Genomic DNA, 24,770 nt, shown 5'->3' with positions numbered 1-24,770 from the left:
CTATAACCCATTGCTTTTAAAATAAGCAGGATATTTTATTATTACCAAATATTTTTTTACTGCTTAACTTTAAAATTAAGCAATTTTTAGTGAAAAAAACAATACCAAATGGGGTCTTAATGCAAACAAATTTTTAGCCGATTAAGGTAATTAATCTTATTTAAGAATTTGCACGCGTAACTCATGACCCTTTTAAAATGTATATGGACCCAACTTCTCTGCCTTCTTAGTTCCCATATACTTTCATCCCCTCATATTTTGTGCGATTACGATTAAGTCACGTCAACATTTTATATTGATTTTTTTTATAGAGATAACAAGACAAAAAGCAATAGTGATATAAAATGTTGACGTGACTTAAATAGGAATGAATAAAAGTGTATGGAAACTAGGAGGGCAGAGAAGCCAAGTCCAATTTATATTGGCCTTTGACAAAATGAAAAGACGTTTGACTTTATTTTTAAAGTATTATTTTTTCAAATTTAAGAAAATAATAAATGATACGTGTTTTCAAAGTGCCGATAACTTGTATCAAGATCTAATCCATAAAATAATTTTTTTGGAACAGCTTGAAATAGTTAATGAGTTTTTGTTTGTACAACATTAACAAATCTAACTCTACGTGATGATAATATTTTGGAGCATCATAGAGCATCCTAGAGTTTTCATTTAAACAGTTGTTGATAATGATTTTGCTGACCAAGATCCCGACATTTACCATATATATTTTTCTTAACAATTGATATTATTTAGAGAAGTAAGCTTAATTGCACGATAGGTTAGTAATAATATGATTTAAATTCATTTTTGATGAGAATCGAACTTAAAATTACTAAACTATAGTACTAAATAATACATTTACTAATTAAATACATGGACAACCAATTTTTCTAAATAATTGGATTAAACGAGGTTTTGGAAAATAAAAAGAAAAACGAAAAAAATAACGAGAGAAATCCAATCCAAGTAAGAAAAGGACTTCCCAGCCAGAGAAACCATGACTTTCTTTAATCATGGCGACCCCAATAGTGGAGTCAAACAGTCGCCCACAGATCACAGATAGCATTATATAGCAAAAACAACAAAGCCCCAAAACGCAATCGCTCCAAACGCAAAACGGTGCCGAAAACCCCCCAAGTTCACAGCTTCGTCTTCAGGTACTTCCTCCTCCACCCCCTAGTTGGAATCTTATTTCTCTTTCCGTTGATTGCAATTCTTCAATCAGTTACTTTTCGCAGCTGGAAACGAATTCGAATTTGAATTCCCAAATTTGATGTATTAAGTCGATGGAATTCGAATTTTAGGGTTCATTCAGTTTTTTGTTGATTTTACTTTTTCTGGGAAGAAAGATTGTAGCTTTATTGTAGATATGCATGAAGATTAATGTCTTGAATTGGGTTTTTAGGGTTAGGGTTTTTCGTATAATTGCATGGAGTTAGTTAAATTTGGGAATTCCGCAGAGTTAAACTATAGGCTTTGAGGGTGTGATTTGAAGTTGAAACCTTTGGTATTTGAATTTTCAATTGTGAAGGATTTGGGGGACCAATGAGGATTTGCTAGGGGTTCTAATGCATTCATCCTTTGTGTACTGGTGATTGCTGTTAAAAAATATTAGTATTTTAGGTATTATATTATTTGGATTTTATTATAAGTTTAGTTTGGGCCTAGCCTGGTAGTATTAGGGTTAGGTTTGTTCTCTATAAATATAATGCCTCGTAGCTATGTAGAATAAGTTTGTAACAATGTAGCCTCTTGAGGTTTTATAGCCGTTTCGGCATACTAATTTGTTTAATAATATTCTTATTATTTTGTAGTCTTGTTCATCGGGTAATTTGATATTCAACTTGGTATCAAAGCAAATTCAATTCATCGGAATTTAATCTGTTCTGGGTAGGTATCAATTTGTTCATCCGTTTGCCCGCTGCATATCAGTTCGTCATGGCATGTTTTGTTGGTTTGTCAGTCTTGTAGTAGTTAGGGTTTTGTTATATGTAAACAAAAAAAAAAAAAAAAAAAAAAAGATTGAAATTGCTAGAACTCTGAAGTTGAGTCACCAAGCCACGGGTACCGCGTCGCTCTGAAGACTAGAACCCCACTGCTGCAATTCGCATATTGCCGGTTTGTCAGCATTTTTGTTGACAAATAATGTTATGTGACTCCTGTCCCTTGTAGACCGGTCACGCCTGCACGAACCCGCCATGCTTGCACCACTCGAATCGTGACCCGCATCAGATCTGCCACACCTGTTCAGTTATACCAGACTCGCATCACACCCTCTTGAAGCCGTACCGATGCAAACTGCAACCCAGATCCATCCTGCCACCGCACACCTGTCTGCCAGCTGCTCTCGCCCACATCAGACCTGCTACGCACCACCACCATCCTCACGATCTGCGTCTCTTGCTGCTGCAACCAAACCACCACTGCTGCTGCCTGTTTCTTCTGTTGCTGCTAATTTTTCTTCCTGCCAAGTTGCATCTGCTGTGCCTTGTTGATCTGACTATTGGTATGGTGTTTCCTGTTTGATTAGTTTGGTACCATGAAGTAAACAAAGAGAAAATAAGGAGCAAGGAAAGGGAAAAAAAAGGCAAAAAGAGAAAGGAAATAAAAAAATTTGTTTGATGTTGCTTTAGGCAAACACGGTCAAAGGGAAAAAATGGTTAAGTTTGTTTTTAGGTCCACATGAGTTGTTGGCCTGTTTGGAATTGTTTTGTGACCGTTATTCGAGTGCTTGGAGTGTTGACCACTCGAGTGATAGTTGCCAGAATTTGTTGACGTTGTTCGTTTGTTGGTACAACGGAGATATGAAAATCTTGTCCATTTGGTGACGGGGAGCACTCATGTGATTTCTTTCCATACTGTCAACATTAACATGTAAGAATCGGAATCACTTTGCAAGTCAAGTCAAGTTTGCCAATTTGCTAGTCGAGTCCAATCAGGTCAAGTCAAGTTCAGTTCGCTTGTCCGCCTAACGGAGCCAGTCCGCTCTGCTTGTTTGCAAACCCATGTCATATACCGTTTGATGGGGGGTGTTGAAAAATATTAGTATTTTAGGTATTATATTATTTGGATTTTCTTATGAGTTTAGTTTGGGCCTAGCCTGGTAGTATTAGGGTTAAGTTTGTTCTCTATAAATATAATGCTTCATAGCTATGTAGAATAAGTTCGTCACAATGTAGCATCTTGAGGTTTTATAGCCATTTTGACATTCTAATTTGTTTAATAATATTCTTATTATTTTGTAGTCTTGTTCATCGGGTAATCTGATATTCAACTATTGCAACATCTAGTGATAAATGCAGGATCCGAAGATGTCGCTGGCTGATGAGTTTTCAACTCCTAAGCTGAAGAAAAAGAAACCCTCAACCAAGAAGCGCCCCTTGTTTTTGCAACAAGGGAATGATGCGAACGGGGCTTCTCCACCTCCGGTAAAAGCTGGGCAGAAAGGAACCAAAAGAAACATGAAGAACGAAGTTTCTCCATCCTTCCAGCAGCAGTCCGAGAGGTTGAGCTCAGATTCGTTGCCTGACTCCTCTCCATCTGGAAGCGGGTACCGTGCACTGAGGCTCAAGTATTTGCTGCTGGAGGAAGAGAGCTTTGCATTGGGGAGCGATCTAAGAGCGGTTGAAGATGAGGTCAAGACCCTTGAGGACGAGAAGCATGCACTTTTGGACAAGCTTGTTGTGTTAGAAGGCCTCGTTGATCCTTCGGAATTGCATTTGTCGTAGTTTATCTCTTGATATCATTACCGGTTTTTGTGGTTGATTTGCACACTTGTAAATTGTAATGCTGTATGATCTCAAAGATTAAAGAGTGGTGTTAAATGTTAAACTTGTTTGGCATACTTCGATGTTCGAAAAGATGAATGATATATGTTTACAACTGTCTGCCGGTATTTGTTTGGTGTTAATGTTGTTAGTCAGAGAAATTTCATTCGTCGAATGCAAAAATTTACGTTCCACATTTCACAGAACCGAAACATGATAGCAGACTCTCCGTTGGATACAGAAAATGCCGGAGGAAGCGAAAACAAAGAAATTGTGCTATAATCCAGAGTGAAGGGAGAAAATAACAAATAAATATTTCCTTGATATACTTGGTTTAACAAATAATCTCATATCACCCACAAAAATTACAGATAATCTGATAATAATTCTGCATTGGTTTCTTACTGTGTACGGTTTCTATTATCTGCAAGGATAACAAAGGTCCTAATCTAATTTTCGGGGCGGGTTGTGGGTTGTTATCTCAGCAGCCCTGAGTTCGAATGTGCAACTCGGACAACCAGGGGGCTGGTAACTCTTGATCGTCCACTTACCCATGAAAAGAACCCGAATGCATATCCCTTCGATGGTGGAGCAGCCACCTTGAAGTTTACAGTGAACTGTATCTTCTGGCCAAACCTATTGAAGATTAATCGATTTGGGACAATAGTAACATTGATTCCAACGGGTGAGGACACCACAGCTTTATATATACTCTTTGGCTTACCAACATTGGTCACTGTTCTAGTTACCGAGAAGTTACCTACAAGATACGGCACTGTGATAGATGGATAATTCAGGTCAGATGCTGTTCGAAATGCCTGCTTACATGTACTGTTGTCTTGCGTGATTTGATGGACTGCTTTCTCCTCATAACCAACTGAACAAAGGAATTCTACGTAGTCTGCTGAATGCAGGTCGTAGACAAGACCGGGGTCAAGGACTCTTTTCGGGTTCACAAAGCCTGAGCCATAATCGAATGCGTTACCCCTTCTTCCTTCAGGGTCCACTAGGATGGGTTTGTGGTTCTTATCCAGAAGAGTAGCTGGAATTTCATTTGTTGTCAGATTCCTCAGTACAATCTTAGGCACAAAGTGGGATAACTTGAAAACTTTATGTTTGAGAATTAAACTGACTGCAAGTTTAGTGTAGTTTCAGCTAATGAAATCATACCTGTAGTCATGATTGCAGATCTAATAGCTGCTGGGGACCATGATGGATAAACAGCTTTGATCAAGGCAGCGATTCCTGTTACATGTGGGCAAGCCATGGAAGTACCAGAAAGAATGTTGAACTGCTTATTCCCTGCTGCTGGGGACCAAGATGCTAGTATATTCAGTCCAGGAGCTGTGACATCGGGCTACAAAGCAGAATAGTTATAAGGTTTTCTATAACATAATGGATTACAAAGCCAGTACATTGTGATTTCTGATCATCAGTTATAATTTACCTTCAAAATCTCCGGTGTCAAAGAATTGGGGCCTTTCGAAGAAAACGCAGTAACACGAGGTGCAGGTTTCAGTCCCAGTATAGTCTTTGCGGGCAAAATTCGAGACATGGGTTTCCTGTTCACAATGGTCGAATCAGTTAAACATAAAACTCAAATACAGAAAATTTGAACCTTCATGTTTTAGTTTATAAGACTAACCGTGTGCGTTTAATATAAGATAAAATATGATGCCCTATCCTCTGTTCAACAATAGCTGAAGGGATGACAAATGGGACAGCAATATCCTTATCTGCGTCATCAATGAGAACCATCCCGACACCACCAGCTTTTTTCACTAGCATACTTTTAGTGAGCTTTGACTCTGTTGAACTCTCAGCATGTCGACAGACCAGAACCTTCCCTCTGGCCTTGGTTCTATTCAAGGAACTTTCTAAACAGTAACTGCAACAAAAATTGTAGTAGAGAAAGTGTGACTTAAGCACACTATGCATCGACATCTAAGCAGAACTCACTTCCAAGTACCTTTTGATTCACCTGGATTGATACGGAGTAAAAAACCCTGCATTGGCTTCAGAGGCGGAAATAATTCTTGCTGAGGCTTTCATTTCAAAGAGACTGAGACTTTCACCCTAATCAAGCATTCAGAACTTATAAGGCTTGTGAAAATAATCACAAATCTCTCAAATATAAAGTAGATAGAATTACCGTGAAATTAGCACCATTTTCTAGTATGATATCAGAAGTGAAATCCCTATCTGTTGAACTTGCTGCAACAGTGAGCATCCATGGGGCTAAATTTGTTGCAGAACCCGGGTTTCCTTCATTTCCAGAAGAAGCAACCACTAAAATTCCATGCCTAACAGCATGAAATGATCCGACAGAAATGGCATCACTGAAATAGTCTCCCTGAGGAGCATCAGGACCAAGAGACAGAGACATGATATCAACCCCGTCTCTGATTGCATCATCAAAGGCCGCTAGTAGGTCAACGTCATAACAACCAGAGTTCCAGCATGTCTTGTACACTGCAATCCTAGCCATTGGTGCACCTCCTCTTGCCCCTCCAGCTGCCAATCCCTTATAAGTCATGTTTGACACATACCGACCAGCAGCTATAGAGGCTGTGTGACTGCCATGACCGGAGCTGTCCCTTGGTGATCTGAATGACACTCTGGTTGTTGACTCTTCCTCAGCTACATAACCAGAATTATAGTATCGAGCGCCAATCACTTTCCTATGGAAAAAAGTTTTTAACCATTTGAGATTACCAATCGTAAATGTCCATGAAACAAACTAAACAATCCATTCAAACCACGAAACAACCTGTTGCAAGTTGAAGCAGTGAATTTTTCTCCTGATTGACAACGCCCCTTCCATCTAGCTGGCACCGGAGGCATGTTGGCATCATCAAAACTTGGAGATTCAGGCCAAATTCCTGCTCATGACAGTGAATAATAATATTATTGACGGAAATATTTATTTCCCTTTAAACAATTAGTGTCATAAATAGCTTCAATCAGGCCAAAAGCATTCATGTGTACAGAAAGCAAAAATGATGGGGCATGTTCATGCCACATGAGTCATGTGAAAGGAGATAAGACGCCTTATAATATAAACAAAACAGGGACTTAAGTCAACAAATGGGCCATGAATCAATGATAGTTGACTGAACAACCATATTTTACTGAATAGAGATTGTGTTATAGATCTAGATGCACAAAAGCAAGAGTAAATTGGTAAATATAATCGTAAAAAAAAAAAAGTGCTCAGAGCTCAGTGCTTACCAGTATCAATGAAACCAACAATGACATTAACTTGGTTCTTGGTGGAATACCCAGAAATCTCCATAGTTTCTTCACCCAAAAGGCCCATGAAATCCCAGGAATGAGTGGTGTGCAAGCTTCTTTTCGAATTGGGGAAAACCGAAACAACTCCCGGCATCTCTGTCAATTCAATTTATCATGTTTTTAATCACAAAGTCAAGGATTTTTATTCACATTATAATTCGTAGAGGTGGATTGGGGAACTTACTGGAAATTTGGAAAGCTTGGAGGTCGGTTAACTTGGCAGCAAAGCCTCTGAAGCCATGTCTGTAACTGTAAATGTGAGATGCCTGAGCTTCCTCCATGCTGTTCAAACACCATGGATGCAATTCACCAACACAATCAGAGATGAACAAGCAAACCCAAATCAGTAAAATACACATACATATATAGAAACACACACACATGATTTTTATTTAAATGAAAGAAAAAAGGAAAGGACTTTCTGAAAAAACTGACCTTCCAGTGTGCACAGAAGCAAGCATTTCATGGTTTTGTGTCAAAATCTCATCTGGATCCTCACCATTTTTGCTTCCCATATAAACAACATACACCTAAAAACCCAGGAAAAATAAATCACTGAAAATTACCAAAACAGAAGAAAAACATAGAATTAAAGAATCCCAGAATTTAATTTACCTTGGATGAATGGCAAATGCTAATTTCAGCAGCAAGAACACATAAGAACAGAAGAAGAATGCTGCTGATTCTCCCACTACAACAAAAAGACCCCATTTTCTCAAGTGCCCCACTTTTTTTGTTTCCTTTCCCAAAAGAGAGAAAAATATGAAGAGGGAGCCAAACAGTTGGATAAGAGAGGGAGGAAGAAGAAGAAGAAGATGGCTTTTTATAAGGAGGGACTAGTCTGCTCTTTTTATTTAAAGAGGGAATGATTGCTTTTGCGTAAAATTACCCAGTTACAAAGCAACCGCCGATGATGATAAAACTTGAAGGCAAGATTAGTGGCAGGGGTGAGAGTGTGAGTGAGTGGGTGAGCGGTGGGAAAGCCAGAGAGAACCAACCTCAAAAAGTGAAACCCTGAAACCCGGACCGTTGAAAAAGTGAAAGAATAAAAAGCCGGCAAACATAACAGTTGAGGTAGCACTCGCTCAAGCAACTCACTCCATCATCATCATCACATTGTCTAGATTGATGAGACCATATCGTTTACTTACCGTTTACATTGATTAGACATATCTTTTTTGTAGACATGCTCAACTACTAAAGTCTATGATGTCAATGATCCATTTTTTTTTTGTACAAAATGAGATGTGCTACTCAATTAATTAATCGTAAAAATATGTAGATATGAACGTAGCTACATTATTAAAGCAATGTGTTTTTCATATGCACTTGAGTTTAAATTCTTCTTCTTGAAATTTAGGTTAGTTTGGGTTAGTCTAATGTTCTCAAGAACTTGTATTCGTGTTTCACTTTAACTTTTAATTTTATTATATCAATTGCCTCACGTGTCGCACTTGAATTGACAATTTTACCCTTTAATAGACGGAAAGAATAGGACATGCAATACAATTGAGGAATTCTAATATTTAACACCTTAACTGAAGCACCAAAGTGAAACATGCGCATGAGTGTAAGGATCACTATCAAAATTAACCATAATAAGTTATAAAGTGGATCTAACTTCTACGATTGCACTTTTTTTTTTAGTTTAAGCGATAAACGACACTAATTTACACTAAGAGAGGGAGTAGATTTGAACTCGAAACAATATGAGCTGAACAAAAAGAACCTAATCACTAAGACAATCCACCACTTACTATGCACATTCTAATAAAATGTGAATCATGACCAAGTATGATTACTTAGGCCTATTTGGCTCTTTCCATCATCATCGTAACCAACTTCCTCATGGATTCCATAATTATCTTATCTTTAAGATTTGTACACCCGTGGCCCTTTAAATAATTACTATATAATTTACACAACAATTATGGGGTTTTCACCCCAAATATAGAATTTGCTTTGCCCAATATATATATATATATATATATATATATGTATGTATGTATATTTATTTATTTATTTATTTTTCATAATTAAGTTAATGGGGTTCAGTTCACGATGTAAACTTGTGATGGTAGTTCTTTAACTCGTTAATTAAAAAAATAATGGTGGAATATGTAGATTAACGTGCATATGCTGCAATGTTCTGCTTCTGAAGCTTCTTTTCTGCTGAGAAAAGGATTGAAGGAATCTATAAACTGCAGAATAAATTAAGCCAATTAAACAGAGTAACTAAAAAGGGGGGAAATTATAATTTAATCCCCAAATAATGATTTAATAATTCTTTTTTATTTGCAGAATTATATGGACATGACTAGACAATTAGCCTTGAATTAAGGAAACTCAACCGATACCATTAACAAATAATAAGATCATATAATCATCGTTAATTAGTATAATTTTTATCATTTTCCTTTATCAGCAACTATCGTTTATGTGATCGAAATTTAGAACTTCTTCCACCAAATTAAGGCCTGCCATGATAGGAACTGTTCATTCCTTTGGAGGGTCAATACATCACTATGAGGTTCTTGAAAGCTCATCTACCAAGCAAAGTATTGGACGCAGTGGCTGAGCTGATGAGGGTGATTTGCACACAAAGATGTATCTACCTACTCAATATTACTTACTAAACTCAACTACATCAATAACTTTCTCGTCTCTTGATAAATCATACGAGGAGAGAGATAAAAAGGTAAAAATAAAAAACACGCAGAATGCAACTTTCTATCCTCAACCACGTTCACAACTTAGACCAAACTGAAACGAATGATAATCATAATCGAGGCTTAAAGTTATAAGCTCTACCTAACTAACAGCTCATACAAAGTTAATCTTGAAGTTGAAAAGTAACCACGTATTATAATTATTGATTTGCAACGATAAAAAAATCTACCAGAAGCATGCCAAATCGAGTAAAGGTAACACTTTACCGTGAGTTTGGTAATGATGGTGATTAAGATCACCATTAATTATGGTTATGATGAATATATATTATATAATTGTCAAATGATAACTTGATATCGTATGCACAATCATTGCTAATGATGTTCTCTCCGGAAAGGGATCCTCTCCGAATCTCTTCTTCTTAATCCACCAAATCAGTGGATCTGTGTTTTTTAAATTTGATCCAACGACTGAAGTTATTATAACTTTTAAAGTGGGCCCCTGCTTGTAGTCGTTGAATTAAATTTCAATGGCACGGATCTACTTATTTGATGGATTAGGAAGAAGAGATTTGGAGAAGATCCTCTTCCATTTTCTCCCAAGCAATAAGACTTGGAAGGCATCCAATCTCACAAGTTGATAAAGATGAATTGTCAATTCACTAATAAGGCAAGCAATTATGTTAATATTTCCTATTGTGTGTTGCTTTAATACTCTATTGGATAATGCTAGAGAGAACAAATTTTTTAAACCAAATTGTCACATCCCGGCCCGGGGCGGACCCTTTCCCGGGCTCGCTCCACCACCGTAGCACGATATTGTCCGCTTTGGGCCTTGACCACGCCCTCACGGTTTTGTTTCTGGGAACTCACGAGCAACTTCCCAGTGGGTCACCCATCATAGGATTGCTCTAGCCCCATTTTCGCTTAACTTCGGAGTTCCTACGGAACCCGAAGCCAGTGAGCTCCCAATAGGCCTCGTGCTAGGTAAGGATGAGAATATACATTTAAGGATCACTTCCCTGTGCGATGTGGGATGTCACAATCCACCCCCCTTAGGGGCCTGACGTCCTCGTCGACACACATGCGACCAGGGTTAGGCTCTGATACCAATTGTCACATCCCGGCCCGGGGCGAACCCTTTCCTAGGCCCGCTCCACCACCGTAACACGATATTGTCCGCTTTGGGCCCCGACCACGCCCTCACGGACGCTTCTGAACGAAAACCTACTTGTAGCCAACAGGCTTCATATGTGGTGGAGTAAGAGTTACAGGTCCAAACACCTTACGTTTCACAAGTGAATCAAGTTTAACTTGGATTACTTGTTTCCAGTTTGACCAATCGACCTCGACATTCATCAACAGAACAGGGTTCAATGTCATCCCTCAATATGATCTCAATAGCTACTGTATATGCTAATGCATCGTTGAGGATCATTTCATTTCTACACCACACATCATTTAAGCTAGCATAATAGACCTAAAATCATACAATTCTCGGAAGGTGGATTCGTTTCTTCAAGGATACTTCAGTAATCTTAAATTTCCTTATGAGTTGGATAGAATGAGTAAGCAAAAATTGGATTCACGGTAGGCTCTTCAGGTGTTTGTGCCATGGGTTTCCTCTTCCGGGGATGTAAATCCTTTAAACCAAGATGTCTGTCACCCTTATGTGTAGGGGCAGATGATTGGCTAGCCGTTAATGTACGTGGATCACCAAAGTTGGCGTTCTGGGCCTCCAAGAGGGAAATTCGTCGTACATTTGGTATATCTATCTTTACAGGCACATTCGCAGCTGAAATATGTGATCTTGTCACTCACACTAGATCGGTGAAAGCATTTGGCATGCTCTGAGCTATGCTCTGAAGATCTAATATGCGATGCACTTCAGTTTTAGACTTAACGGTACGGGGATCTAAATGAGAGAAAGTGGGAGTCGTCCACTATAATTCGCGTCGTTCTTTAGGAATGTTGACGTTCTTATCTCTCCCTAACGACGGGAAAACTGTCTCATAGAAGTGACAATCCGCGAAACGAGTGGTAAACAAATCGTTTGTCAAAGGTTCTAAGTAACGAATGATTGAAGGAGAATCAGATCCAACATAGATTCCTATCCTTCGTTGAAGCCCTATTTTTGTACGTAAGGGCAGCGAAATTGACACGTCGACCGCACAACCAAAAAACGCGCAGATGCTATATGTCAGGTTCGTATCTGGTAACCAACTGAAGAGTGCTATATGGTTGGGTTGCAACAGGCCTTAGGCGAACCAACATGGCTGCGTGCAATATTGCATGGCCCAAAGTAGCGATCGGAAGTGTGGTGTGTATAACCAACGTCGAGCAATCATTTGTAAACACTTAATGAATACCTTTGCCAGGTCGTTATGGGTGTAAACATGGGGTACCAGATGTTCAACTTCAACCCAAACCAACATACAATAGTCATTAAGAGTTTTAGATGTGAATTCTCTAGCATTATCCAATCGAATAGATTTGATCGGATAATCAGGGTGGTGAGCCCCTACGGTTAATAACATGAGCCAACAATTTGAAGAATGCAGCATTTCTTGTGGACAACAAGCATACGTGTGACCAACGTGTGGAGGCGTCAACCAAAACCATAAAATATCTAAATGGTCCGCATGGAGGGTGAATCTGTCCATAAATGTCCCCCTGAATCCTTTGTAGAAAAATAAGAGGATTCAAACGAATCTTGTCATAAGAAGGCTTAATAATAAGTTTTCCCATAGAACATGTTTGACATGTAATTCCTTGAATCGAACCTAAACTTCGGGTTAGTGGATGCCCGTGTGATGATTTGAGGATACGGAGCATCGCTGTTTGTCCAAGGTGTCCCAAATGATCATGCCAAAGTGTAATTTCATGCGCAATTACAGAGGTAGGGCCGGCCACATAGTGGCTTTCTATGAGGCGTAATGTTGTATTATACAGACCACTCAGGATATGCTTCTTCTTCTCTAGAATATGCTTTTGGCCATATTTGTAGGAAGTTATGCACAAAAATTCAACTCCAGTTTCTACATAGGTTTCAGCATGATAATTATTATCTCTTATGTCCTTGAAACTCAACAACGTTCTTTCGGAACGTGGAGAATAAAGTGCCGTATCAATGGTCAAAATTGTACCATTGGACAACATTATACATGTCTTACCATATCCTTCAATCAGGTTGTCAGAGGTGCATTCTTAGGTATGAAGCTAGTGAAATAGATGCATTCACGTAAAATGGTACAATTTTGAATCGGTCACATGCATAAAAGTTCTAAAAAGAAATATCCATTCAAAATAATTTTAAGTATTCAATGATGGTAATTAATTAAAACATAATGTCCAAAACAAATCGCCAACAAATAATCCAAACATAAAGGAAAATTGTTCAAAATTAACCAAAAAACACAAGGGAGGTTCGACCACTAGGTGGAATTCGGCCCCATTGTCAAAATTTCAACTAGAAAAATAGTTTATGTTTAAGATTCTAATCTTCCATAGGTGTAACGGCCTCTTGAAAATCAGAAACCTCCATCTTGGTATTCTATGGTTCATCCACTTGCACAAAGTTGGATTCAAACTTTTTACGACGAGAATGATATTCAACTACAACCTTCTGAGGAGTTCGGCAACATAAGACCAATGATCCTTTGAACCACAGCGATAGCACATGTCCGCATCCATGGTTTCAAGTGCTTTACCTTTATTCTTGAAGTTTGGGGCTTTGGGAACGAGGTTAGGGCGTTTCTGGGCTTCATTTCATTCTTCAGATGGGCCTTGGCTTTGTTGACCTTGACGGGGTGGCTTCTAGCAGCCCTTACTACGCCTCTTTTGGTGTTTTGGACATTGGTTCATGCTATAGTGTGCTTCAGGCACAACAGTCACCCCAGTATGTTGAGCTTGATAATTCTTCATCAACAGCTGATTCTGCTTTTCAGCGAGAAGTAATACAGAGATCAAATCCGAGAACTTAGTGAACTTCTGAGCTCTATATTGTTGTTGCAGGACAATATTAGTAGCAGAGAAGGTTGAATAGGTCTTCTCCAGGATATCCTATTCGGTCAAAATTTCTTTACAAAACTTGAGAAGTGATCGGATTTGACAAACTTCAGAATTATATTCATTCATAGACTTAAAGTCTTGGAAGCGTAAATGCTGCCAGTCATGTCTTGCTTCAGGCAAGAAGATGTCCTTTTGTGATAAAAAAAGATCAGACAAAGCGACCTATAATGCTTGTGGATCCTTCTCGGCAAGGTACTCAGTTTGCAGTGCATCATGAATATGTCTTTGGATGAAGATCATTGCAGTGGCTTTCTTAGCTTCGTCAACTGGGTTGTCCGTCACATCTTCAATGATGGGACTAAATTCTTTGCAATGAGGTGGAGCTTCACATTATGGACCCATTTGAGGTAGTTCATTCCAGATACCTCCAAAGCGGTGAAGTCAAGTTTGTTCAAATTTGACATGTTCCTATCACAAAATAAAGGACAAGATGTGATTAGTGTAATGGAGAAAAATATCAATCTATTCATGTAGGAGTAGAACACTCATGTTCTAATAGACATCTATTGGTTTAAATTCGCATGAAAAATCTTCAGGTTTTCATGGGTGATGTTTTTAAGGAAAACTTCAGGTTTTCAAACAAGGCATGTTTCTAGAAACTTTAGTTTTGAAATAATTATGAACTTCAGGTTCATATGTTCTTGCAAACAAACGTAAATATATATATACAGAAATATACAACACGAAAATATACAAACAGAACTTTAGGTCTATAATTATAATTGAATTAATCATTTGGACTTCAGGCCAAATTTAAAGTGTGGGTGAAAAAAATATAAAACCCAAATTGTCAAAAAATAAACAATTAAGCTCGAGGCCCAAAAACATGGGCTAAAGCCCACGGGTGAGCTGAGCAAATGTGTATCGTCATGTCTAGGCCAGTGTTCTAAAAATTAGCTTAGATGGTGCCTAGGTGTTGGACGGCAGCCAACCACCCCGATTTACTCCTAATCGGCTACAAAATCGGAGAGCAGATTAGGCAAACGCGGGATGGGATTAGATGGGACTAGGCGGAGATATGCAAGTCTGGGCAGGGCTAGGCAGAGCTGAGTGGAGACTAATTAGGCTTATGTGAAGACACTAAAACAACGAAATCTACAATTTTTTTTTTGTTGCAAAGTTGGCACCATGAAGAAGTCGATTATGTTCCCAAACCTAACTTTAATTCACTATTTCAATTAAGATGGTCCCACCATCTTTTTTCTATAGTTGCAGCCTGCACATTTTATTTGAAATGGTCCCCACCATTTTTTTTTACTACTTTTTATATCCTTTTTCTTTTCCACTTTTAACCCTGTTATTACTTTTCAATTTTTTTGTTGTAATGTTTTATTATTCCTTTTTTTTTTTTTTAAGATCACACCATATGTATTTTTATTATGTACTTAAAATGCTATAACTCTTGCTTTAAAAAAAAAAAAAAACTATTTAATGTTTGAATTTGATTAATTTATAATTCCAAATGAAATTATGTATTTTTTAGATACGAACAAACACTTATTTATAAGATATTATAAATTTAATTAAATCCACCTAGTTCGCCTAGGCCCTAGGCCCCAACCCACTACCCAACTAGTGCCTAACGTCTTTTAGAACCTTGGTCCATGCCCAAAATTGGGCTGGGGTAGGCACGTGCTGATCATGCCCCAATTAGTATTTGGGCTGCAAGCCCAGTAGCAGCAAACAGGCTGCAGCAATAGGCCCAAAAACGAGAGGCCCATATGGGCACTGATTAGGTACAACAAGAAGCAAACTGTGGCTATAAGCCTACTCGGAGGCGCACTCCGGTGCTTTGCGATGCAGTGTACTGGTGTTCCAACTTCGGGCTGAAATTTAGTGTGACGCAGACGTAAGGACACAGGCTAGTGTCATGTTGAGGGATAAGCCATGGCTTGGGCCTCATCAGGCGAGCCCAGTCACAAAAAAAAAAAAAAAAAATCCTTTATTTGTTTTTCCACAGGCTGAGAGGCCCAGCCCAATTTGGGCTTGGGTTTCAGCTGAAAATATCCCAGCCAGAGCTGGGTGCACTCGTCGAGGAAGAAGACTGGTGCCGCTACTTCAGGCAGCTGTGTTTTGGAAGATGGTTCTCAGTGCAGGGCCATGGGTTCGACGATGAGCAAATTCCTAGTGACGGAAGGGGTACCTCGACATCGAGGGGAAGGAAAAAGGAAACCCATGAAATTCAAATTGGAATTTCATCCAAATTCGATGGAATTCTTCTGGAATTTGAATGATATTGGTTCAAAAATCACAACACCATGTTGGATTTTGCCAGAAAATTGCACAACAATGTCGTGGTCTTTCTGCAAATGAGTTGGGTTTTCTGGGTTGAACGCCATATGCGTCGGGTTTCAGTGGAGGTTGATGCTCTATGTTTGCTCGGGGTCACGGGTTCGAAGAACCCAAATTTTTTTAATTTTTTTTCAGATTACAAAATTAAGTTGCATGCATATTCAATTCAATAATTTAATGCATGGACATATATTTGATGTAATTCATGGCAATATCAAATTCACATAATTCAACAATTATGGATATACTGTATACACAATTTATGTAAAATCTAAAATTTGAAAAACGTAAAGTTGGGTCATGCATTATGGTGATTATTCATGCTATCAGGGTTGCAAAAATAGCGAGATAAAAACCGTTGTTTGGGAAGAACATGATTGCGCGATGATATTGAATGAATTGGTTTGATGTAGAAAACTTCCACGTCAGATTCCTAAGCGCAGCGGTAGAAGCGTGTTGTAGCCTATGTTATCTGACAGGAAAATGGGGCCGGGGCAGAGAAAGATATGTGTTTGTAGGGTTGTGTAGAGGATGTGTTATTTCCCCCTCCACGTAGTGCCTTTATTTATAGTAATAAGGGAAAGAAAAAATCATTCATCCCCAAGGAATACAAGTTCATGAAAGACTAACTAGAATCAAATCTAATCTAAAATTTACACAATCACACTTAAACTATAAATTTTATAACAATATAGAGCTGGTTATACTCAAGTTTTTCTTATTCATCAACAATAAACTAATCGCAATTAGATCCATATTTTGGAGTGCAAAAATCATGGATGATAGTGGATTATCATAGTGTGTATTATAATGAAAGTTTAATTTGACGAACTGGTGAATCATACTTAGTTTGGTGTCAAAATCCATAATATCTATTTACGTCGGATAAGGATTGATAGTGAGGAACCATTCTTGATTGTATTCAGCCGAAGGTGATGGAGGATATGAATGCTTCACTCCTTGTACTGGTTTCTCTAGAGGATATTAAGGACGCTGTTTTTCAAATGGGCAAATTAAAAGCCCCGGGCCTCGATGGTTTCCAAGGTGTTTTCTACTAGCCTTTTTGGGATAATCTTATGGCTGATGTTAATGGTATAGTTCAAGGTTTTATGTAGGGGTCTCCCTATTTACACCGCATCAATTCCACACATGTTGTGCTCATTCCTAAAGTTCCAAATCTAGAGTCTATTGCCCAGTTCCGACCCATAAGCCTATGTAACTACTCTTATAAAAATTTATCCAAGGTCCTAGCCAATCGTCTTCAACCATTGCTGCCGGAGCTGATATCTCGTTCACAGAAGGCAGATTCAAGATAACATTGGCATTGCACACGAGTTCTTCCATTATCTGAAGACATGGAGAACAAAAGGTAAATTTGAACTTGGGGTTAAATTGGATATGCATAAGGCTTATGATAGAGTTGAATGTGATTTTCTACTGGCGGTCATGGAAAGGATAAGGTTCAATCAATGGTGGTGCCAGTTGATATTTGGTTGTCTTTTGTCGGTTGATTTTGTTATTCTGATGAATGGCCAGCCTGGTCGGAAGTTCTCTCATTCATGTGGTCTCTGGTAAGGTGATCCCCTATCCCCATATATGTTCCTCATTGTTAGTGAGGTCATTTCCTTATTAATTTTGCAGGCGTGGGATGAGCGATTGATTTCAAGGGTTCAACTTAATCCTCATGGACCTGTTATTTCTTATATTTTCTTTTCTGATGATACACTGTTCTTTTTAAAAGCTGAGGTGGAGAACTATCAAAATTTAGTAAAGCTAATACAATAGTACTGTTCAGCATCCGGACAACATGTCAATTTTCATAAATCTAGTGTTTTTTTCGGAGCTAATGTCTCGAGGGCCTTGTCAGATGATCTTGGCCGCATCATGGGTATGCTAATAGTAAATGATCCCGGAACTTATCTTAGCGTGCCAGCTATGTAGGGAAGGTCTAAGCGGAAAGGTTTGACCTATGTAAAGGAGAGAATTTTGGGGAAACTCCAGCGATGGAAAAAAGTTACCCTATTACAGGCAGGTCGTGAGGTTATGATCAAGGTGGTGGTTCAAGCAATTTCGGCTTATCCGATGAATCTTTTCAAATTTTCAGATATCATTTGTAAGGAAGACACTCTGATTACCAATTTTTGGTGAGGACAGGACATGGAGAAGAAACACGTTCATTTGGTCTTTAAGGCTACTCTAAGGCTGCCAACGATGAAAGGGGGGCTTGGGTTTCAGAACTTTATGGATTTTAATGATGCTTTCCTAGCGAAACAATGTTGGAGGCTCATCCACGAGCCAGATTCACTGTGGGCAAAGGTATTGAAAGCCTGTTATTTCCCCCACTGTTCTTTTTTCACTGTGAAACTGGGTGGGTGAGCGTCATGGGTGTGGTCTAGTTTACTTATTGGACGTGATTTTTATTACGGGCAACTCACTAGAAATTCATGAGTAGGAAGGCCATTCAGATCTGGGGTGATCGGTGGCTGCCTTTCATCTAGGTCGAACACTCCACTTCAACTGCGTCGGTGCCAGTCAGTCGTAACACAAAGGTAGCTTCTTTAATTAATCAGGAAAGTGGTGAATGGGATATTGAGTTCTTAAGACCAATTATTCCGCCAGAGGAGTATGCAGTTATCTCGGCAATCTACCCAGGTGACCCTGAGCTCCCGAACCGGTTAATATGGCATCTTACTAAGACATGCTCTTATTCAGTCAAATTGGGTTACCATTGGTTGTGTTCCGGGGCATTACCACATACTAATTTCAGCTCCTCCTCATCTTCTTCCATTCCGGAACGGCTGTGGAAACTCATTTGGCAACTCAAATAACCTCCTAAGCTTTGGTGCTTTATATGGAAAACGATGCACAATGCCCTACACACTATACAGTCTCTTTACAAACGTCATTTTGCCTCCTCATTTCTATGTCCCATTTGCAAATCGCAGAAGGAATCGGTGTAACACCTTTTTCTCCTTTGTCTATGGGTGGCAACTATTTGGTTTGGGGGCATCCTCAATTATAGAGTTAATAAGGCTGAAATCACTACATGGCTGAATTGGTTGATGGGCACTATCACGGCCTTTGAACATTCGAACGCTGATAATGACCTATTTTTCACTTGGGTTGTGTTTTCTTGTTTGTATATATGGAAGGCCAGTTGCTTCCTCTTTCAGCAGCAACCAATCGTCCTTCACAAATGATGCTAGCTATCTCAACCAACGTCAAGGCTTTTAGTGCATCTTTGTGCAGTCATTCGGGAACTATAGGGTAGGGTAGTATAAATCATAGAACTCATGCTCATTAATCGCAAGAAAGATGGCAGATGCCATGCCATCCCACCGTTAAAATTAATGTTGATGCGAGTTGGGTTGCTACTTCGCATGATGGTTTTGTTGGGTTGGTGGTGAGAAACTCTATGGATGCTTTCATTGCTGCTCGAAATATTCCTATTTTGGCCCCTACTGCTACGGCTGCTGAGGCTATCGCCATTTTAAGGGGTTGTGAGTTGGGTCATTCCATGGGTATTCACAGTGTGGTTGTAGAATATGATTCATTGAGCTCCATCTCATGTTTAACGGGTACACTCACAAATGGCAGGTGGGAGGTGTTTCCAATCTAAACACAGTGCAAGAAACTTGGTGCTTCCTTCCATGACTGTCGATGGTCTTGGGTTCCAAGATCAGCCAACCTGGCAGCCAACCTGGCGGCTGACCGTTTGGCGTTGGGAAGCTTTGTGGAGATGTGCAACTTTACTTGGGTCAATCGACCCCCATCTTCACTTGTTCATGTACTTCACCATGATGGTCTACCTTACCCACATTAATTTTGTTTGGTCGTGCAAGGGGTGACACTTGTTGTTCCCTTTAGTGTCGGGTTTTCTCCCCTTGCACTTCCGGCTTTGTTTTTTGGTTGTTTGTCTCGTGTGGGCTTCTGTTGTACTTTAGGCATCTTTGCTTGGTTAATATACCCAATTTAAAACACACAACCCCCCCCCCCCCCCCCCCCCCACCCCCCCCACAAAAAAAAAAAAAAATGATATCTATTTGATTTGACTTAATAGGGAATAAATTTTATTGATTGAAAATTAGAAGGAATCCAACTAATTAAAAAATAAAAAATAAAAAAAATGAAACATGAGAGTGAGGGAGGCACGTGACCATGCTAGATAATTAAAATAAAAATAAATAAAGAATGAGAGAGAGAGAGAGCATCTGGTGCAAATAAAACAGAACACCAGCAAGAAGGTAAGCTCTCTACGCTCCTCCCTCACCTCTCATATATTCTGCTTAATTTTCTGTAATTCTTTCAGTAATTATTATTTTTTCTTTCTATTAAATCATCACTAGTGAAATTTCAATTGGGTTTTGAATTCATTGCAAATTGCATCTGCTCAAAATTCAGCTCAGCTTAATTGTAAACATAATCAATGAATTTTGATGTGCTAAAATTCACGTTAGTGCAGAAAAGTTCTTGTCTTGACTTTCTGTTCAGATTTCAGTCACTTGGGAAGAAGCTTTCTTTAGTACTTGTACTGGACTGACTAACCCACTCTTATTATAGTCAATAGAATAATTAAAAGCTCTAATCTTTCCCTCTTTTTTAATTGAAAAAAGATAAAAAAAAAATTCTCATTTCTCTTGCACTGAGTTCAATTCCCTTTTCGATGTACATTAGAGTAGTTTAGAATATCGGATTGTCAAGGAGAAAAGAACAATTTGATAAATTTTGTGTTATTAAAGATTTGGCCTCATCATTCCATGGATAATCTTCTAATCTAATGAATGATTAAGATGCATCTAAGTCACTCAATTGGTTCGATTTTCATCAAAGTTTTTGGATTTTGGTAAAGCTAGAAAGGCGATGTCCACCTTTTTGGGTGGTTTGGTCATCTATAATTGATTGAATTTGTGGAGCTTGTTAGCAAAAGAGCAGTGATTTCACACCCCCAATTTCTCCTTCTGCACTCCTCTTTTATTTTTGTTCGTTGATTCTTCTTTGATATATTCAATTGTATCCGTAAAAAAAGTAGGGGGAGTGCGAAAATCCCTACTTCTGCAAAAACTTAGACTCAGAACCACAGTAGAACATAGGTCTGAGTTTTACTAGTGTCACTCACAAGCTTGGACTACTGATCATGCAAAATATATAGCCGCTATGTGTTATCCGAAGGAGAAGATGGCACAAGAGCTTAGCAATCTTAATTTTTGGAAAACCGCCTTAGAATTAGTATTGTTTTGCTGCTAACTATATTATGCTTTTTAATATCTTCAGTAACAGAAAGAGCAGAACGAGGAAGAGGAACAAACTATGGCCGCAACCTTCTTGTTTGCGTGCAATTTTAATGTAAACCATGGCTGTATGAATGATAATCCGTTACCCAAACTGTTCTTGGGTGCTGGACACAGAATCCGGGATCAAACTCTTTCAAATAGAAACCAAACCCATCAATGCTTTCTAACAAGGAAGTCCTCTCGTAGGTTTTCCATTTCTGCTGTCACCAAAGGTTCCGCGAAATCAAGCAAGTCTGATGAGAAAATCCCCTCGTGGGCTAAACCGGATTCAGACGAGCCTCCTCCTTGGGCACAGGATGAAGGCAAGAAAGATGATGCACAAGAGGGATTTGAGGTTCCTTTTTTTGTTTATCTACTTGCCTCAGCGATCACTGCAATTGCTGCAGTAAGCTCCCTCGCCTGGTCCTTTTGAAACTGTATATGTCCCTTTGATGTGGTGTATAACAGGAAAAATAATGTTGAATTGCAGATAGGTTCTGTTTTTGAGTATGTGAACGAAAAGCCAGTCTTCGGAATCTTGAGTTCAGACAGCATATTTTATGCTCCAGTCCTTGGATTTTTTGCATTTACTGGCATTCCCACTTCTGTAAGTTGTTCTGTTTCTTTTGATCTTCTTAATTCAGTTTCAAGGTTTGATCTATTCATTTACTGATCCTCTATCATGAACCTATCATTCTGTTTAACTATTGTGCTATGCTAAACCATCGAAAAATTCATTTCAAGGGATCAATAATCTGGGGTATAGATGATTGTGTGTGTGGATGATATGAACTCAATCCCCTTGGCTTTGTAACGTGGATGTTGAATGCAGGCATTCCTGTGGTTCAAATCTGTTCAAACTGCTAACAAGGAAGCAGAGGAACAAGACAAGAGGGATGGATATCTATAGGGTAAGAAACAGCACCTTTAATGCATTAACCACCATATAGACTTATCTCTACAAAAATATTGGATTCTCTTTCTTAATCCTATGTTATGGTCTTAGTTATTTGATTTTGTTTATAACGGTCCATCTCAGAGCTCCGAAGTAGCTCACAAAGGTAGATGATACCGATGATTCTCCATTAGTTTTCTAATTTTTTCCAGGAAAGTGGCATGATTGATGATTCTATATGCTGATCTTGTCCCCGTTGGTTGTCGTAATATAAACCATTAGATGTATCTGATGGTTACTGTGGCTTTAGTTATTCCAGTCATACAGTACACTTGTGAAATAAACTATGCAGATCACACATCGCTGTTGTAGACGTCTCATTTTACTAAATCAAGTTCTTTGAATAGCTAAAAGTTTAAAATTCAGAATTTAACCTAATGCATCTTTTTTCTTCGGTTTTCAGCATTGAATATCTCGGTGAGCTCCACATATGCAATCCACAGAAACCAGCATAAGTGTTTGCAGATGAATTTTTATTTTTTTATGACATAGGAACGCAATCTACCAATTAAACATATCATTTGTTGTAGTTACCTTCAAACAAATGCATCTCATATTCTCATGTATGAGAAAGTATATATGCCTCTGCACATACCCTAGCATGAAAAGATCTATCAAAACTTTTTCTGTGGAAAATTGTTGCTGTTGAACAGAAGAAGTACGATTTGTGAGCCTGTCGGTTGAAACGAGCACTTAAGAGTATGGAATATCCTTAAAGATGCAGCAAAATAAGTTACTTGGTACCTTAGGAGAGATGAAAAACGACACAACAGATAAAATAAAAGAAGAGAAGGTAGCAACATAGGTAAGAATCTTTCCTTAGAAAGCAATGAGATGTGACAAAAATCATAGGTTTAAACGTTTGGGTTCCTTGTCATCTTCAACGGAACCACCTAGGTTTTTTTTGTTCGTTTTCGCTCATCAAATGTGGGAGCCTAGACATTTGATTTATAACACCACGTGTTCCTCCGAGCTTGTGGAAAATTGAGGAAGCCACACTCCCCAAATCCGATTTCTGCAGTAAAACTTTTCCATCTCTTTCCCATGGATACTTCTCGTCATACACTCGAAACCCCAGTTGAGCACAAGCTTCCTGTAACTGATGATGAGAAATACGCGAACACAAGGACCGAGCAAGTGCAGAGAGCTCAGTGGCTCAGAGCTGCTCTCCTGGGAGCAAGCGACGGGTTACTGTCAACCACGTCCTTGATGCTTGGTGTCGGGGCAGCGAAGGAAGATCGTGGGACGATGGTCTTATCCGGCATAGCCGGAGCTGTTGCTGGAGCTTGCAGCATGGCTGTGGGGGAGTTTGTTTCGGTATCAACACAAAGAGATATTGAAAGGACTTCTCTTTTAAGACAGTGCAGTTACAAAACTGAGATGGATAAGAAAGAGATGAAGGAAAAATCTAACCTAACCATTTCAGTTGAACTGACTCCTTCAACAGGACTCCCATGTGGAAATTCAGCATCCAAGCCGCCGGAGCAGCCGGAGAAAACGAGGAAGATTACTGCCATTGAGATCACACAAATTAATGAAGGGAAGGAGTCATTGCCAAGTCCACACAAGGCAGCAGCTGCATCAGCCTTGGCGTTTCTGTGTGGCTCACTTGTGCCTTTACTCTCAGCCATGTTTATTCCTCAAAATACTATAAGAATGGCGGTGGTTGTGGTAGTGGCTTCACTAGCTCTGGCTCTCTTTGGCAGCGTGGGAGCTCGTATGGGTGGCTCCCCGGTGATGCCATCTGCTATTAGGGTTTTAGTTGGAGGGTGGATAGCAATGGCAATCACTTATGCCTTGCTCAAGCCTTTTGAAAAGGAAAGTCCCAATGAAAAGGACTGATAGTTTTTGTATCCAGAATTTACCACATAATATATATTTATGCATATATTATTGTGCTAGTTGAGAAGAACTTTCGGCATTTCAGTTGTAGTTAAGTTTCTATTGTGCAAGTCCGGATTTTTATAGAAAATGGAGGTTGAACTTTTTTTTCTTGTTAAATTATGAATGTAACCAAGTTTAGAATAAATTATAGAACAAATAAATAAATTTCTTAAACAATTCCAAGTGGGTATTGTTTATTATGCGAATAAGCGATGTAACAAGTTTAGTGATGAAATCTTGTAAACATTGAACCTAATTACAAGAAATCATTCTATTTATAAGCCTCACATGTGACCTAATATCCCACTAAATAGGGTGTTGAGTTTTCACCCAGCTGTTCAGAGTTCGGAATTTCTTCTCCCTAAATATTGTAATAGTTTCAAATCTTTTCCATCTTCTTAATAATTAAAAAAAAAAAAAAATTTTTGGTAAACTGGATATTAATCCAGGGCATAGCCAAAGTACAAGTAGGGATGGCAATTATAACCGTTAAATCCGATAATCGTGAATAACCATCCGAATGGATTGGATTTGGATATGAAAATTCAGGTATATTTTGGGTATGGGG

General features: G+C 38.8%; 3 protein-coding genes and 1 pseudogene across 8 annotated transcripts; 3 read left to right on the top strand and 1 right to left on the bottom strand.

The window, feature by feature from the left end:
* The first annotated feature begins 968 nt into the window (after nucleotides 1-968).
* Nucleotides 969-3,887, top strand: LOC137749542 (uncharacterized). Of its 5 annotated transcripts, none has more exons than XM_088686169.1 (3): nucleotides 969-1,157; nucleotides 2,173-2,874; nucleotides 3,291-3,887. In XM_088686169.1, exon 3 carries the CDS (start codon nucleotides 3,297-3,299, stop codon nucleotides 3,726-3,728), a length of 432 nt encoding a protein of 143 aa, XP_088542295.1. In that variant the 5' UTR covers nucleotides 969-1,157; nucleotides 2,173-2,874; nucleotides 3,291-3,296; the 3' UTR covers nucleotides 3,729-3,887. The 5 variants fall into 5 exon arrangements, with proteins under 5 accessions (XP_088542295.1, XP_068345753.2, XP_088542296.1 ...); XM_068489668.2 differs by having other exon boundaries at nucleotides 971-1,157; nucleotides 2,173-2,506; XM_068489652.2 differs by lacking the exon at nucleotides 2,173-2,874.
* Nucleotides 3,888-4,056: 169 nt separating this feature from the next.
* LOC137749531 (subtilisin-like serine-protease S) lies at nucleotides 4,057-8,232 on the bottom strand. Its single transcript, XM_068489643.2, has 11 exons — nucleotides 7,677-8,232; nucleotides 7,497-7,591; nucleotides 7,246-7,343; nucleotides 6,999-7,157; nucleotides 6,538-6,649; nucleotides 5,920-6,448; nucleotides 5,749-5,843; nucleotides 5,413-5,655; nucleotides 5,215-5,329; nucleotides 4,938-5,124; nucleotides 4,057-4,809 (listed from the first exon to the last, which is right to left on the bottom strand). Exons 1-11 carry the CDS (start codon nucleotides 7,770-7,772, stop codon nucleotides 4,244-4,246), a joined length of 2,295 nt encoding a protein of 764 aa, XP_068345744.2. The 5' UTR covers nucleotides 7,773-8,232; the 3' UTR covers nucleotides 4,057-4,243.
* A 12,012-nt stretch (nucleotides 8,233-20,244) lies between these two features.
* LOC137747208 (uncharacterized) lies at nucleotides 20,245-22,954 on the top strand. Its single transcript, XM_068487277.2, has 5 exons — nucleotides 20,245-20,337; nucleotides 21,365-21,769; nucleotides 21,854-21,970; nucleotides 22,196-22,274; nucleotides 22,722-22,954. The coding sequence occupies exons 2-4, from the start codon at nucleotides 21,401-21,403 to the stop codon at nucleotides 22,271-22,273; spliced, it is 564 nt and encodes a 187-aa protein (XP_068343378.2). The 5' UTR covers nucleotides 20,245-20,337; nucleotides 21,365-21,400; the 3' UTR covers nucleotide 22,274; nucleotides 22,722-22,954.
* A 152-nt stretch (nucleotides 22,955-23,106) lies between these two features.
* On the top strand, nucleotides 23,107-24,303 carry LOC137747201 (vacuolar iron transporter homolog 4 pseudogene; annotated as a pseudogene). The gene has a single exon (XR_015957307.1). The product of XR_015957307.1 is annotated as a vacuolar iron transporter homolog 4 pseudogene (transcript).
* The last annotated feature ends 467 nt before the right edge of the window (nucleotides 24,304-24,770 follow it).

The sequence above is a fragment of the Pyrus communis genome, chromosome 15, assembly GCF_041283825.1.
Source record: "Pyrus communis isolate YQ-2024b chromosome 15, ASM4128382v1, whole genome shotgun sequence".
In the NCBI taxonomy this organism is placed as follows: domain Eukaryota; kingdom Viridiplantae; phylum Streptophyta; class Magnoliopsida; order Rosales; family Rosaceae; genus Pyrus; species Pyrus communis.
The sequence above is the reverse complement of the archived record's forward strand: the minus strand, read 5'-3'. Positions and strand labels throughout refer to the sequence as shown.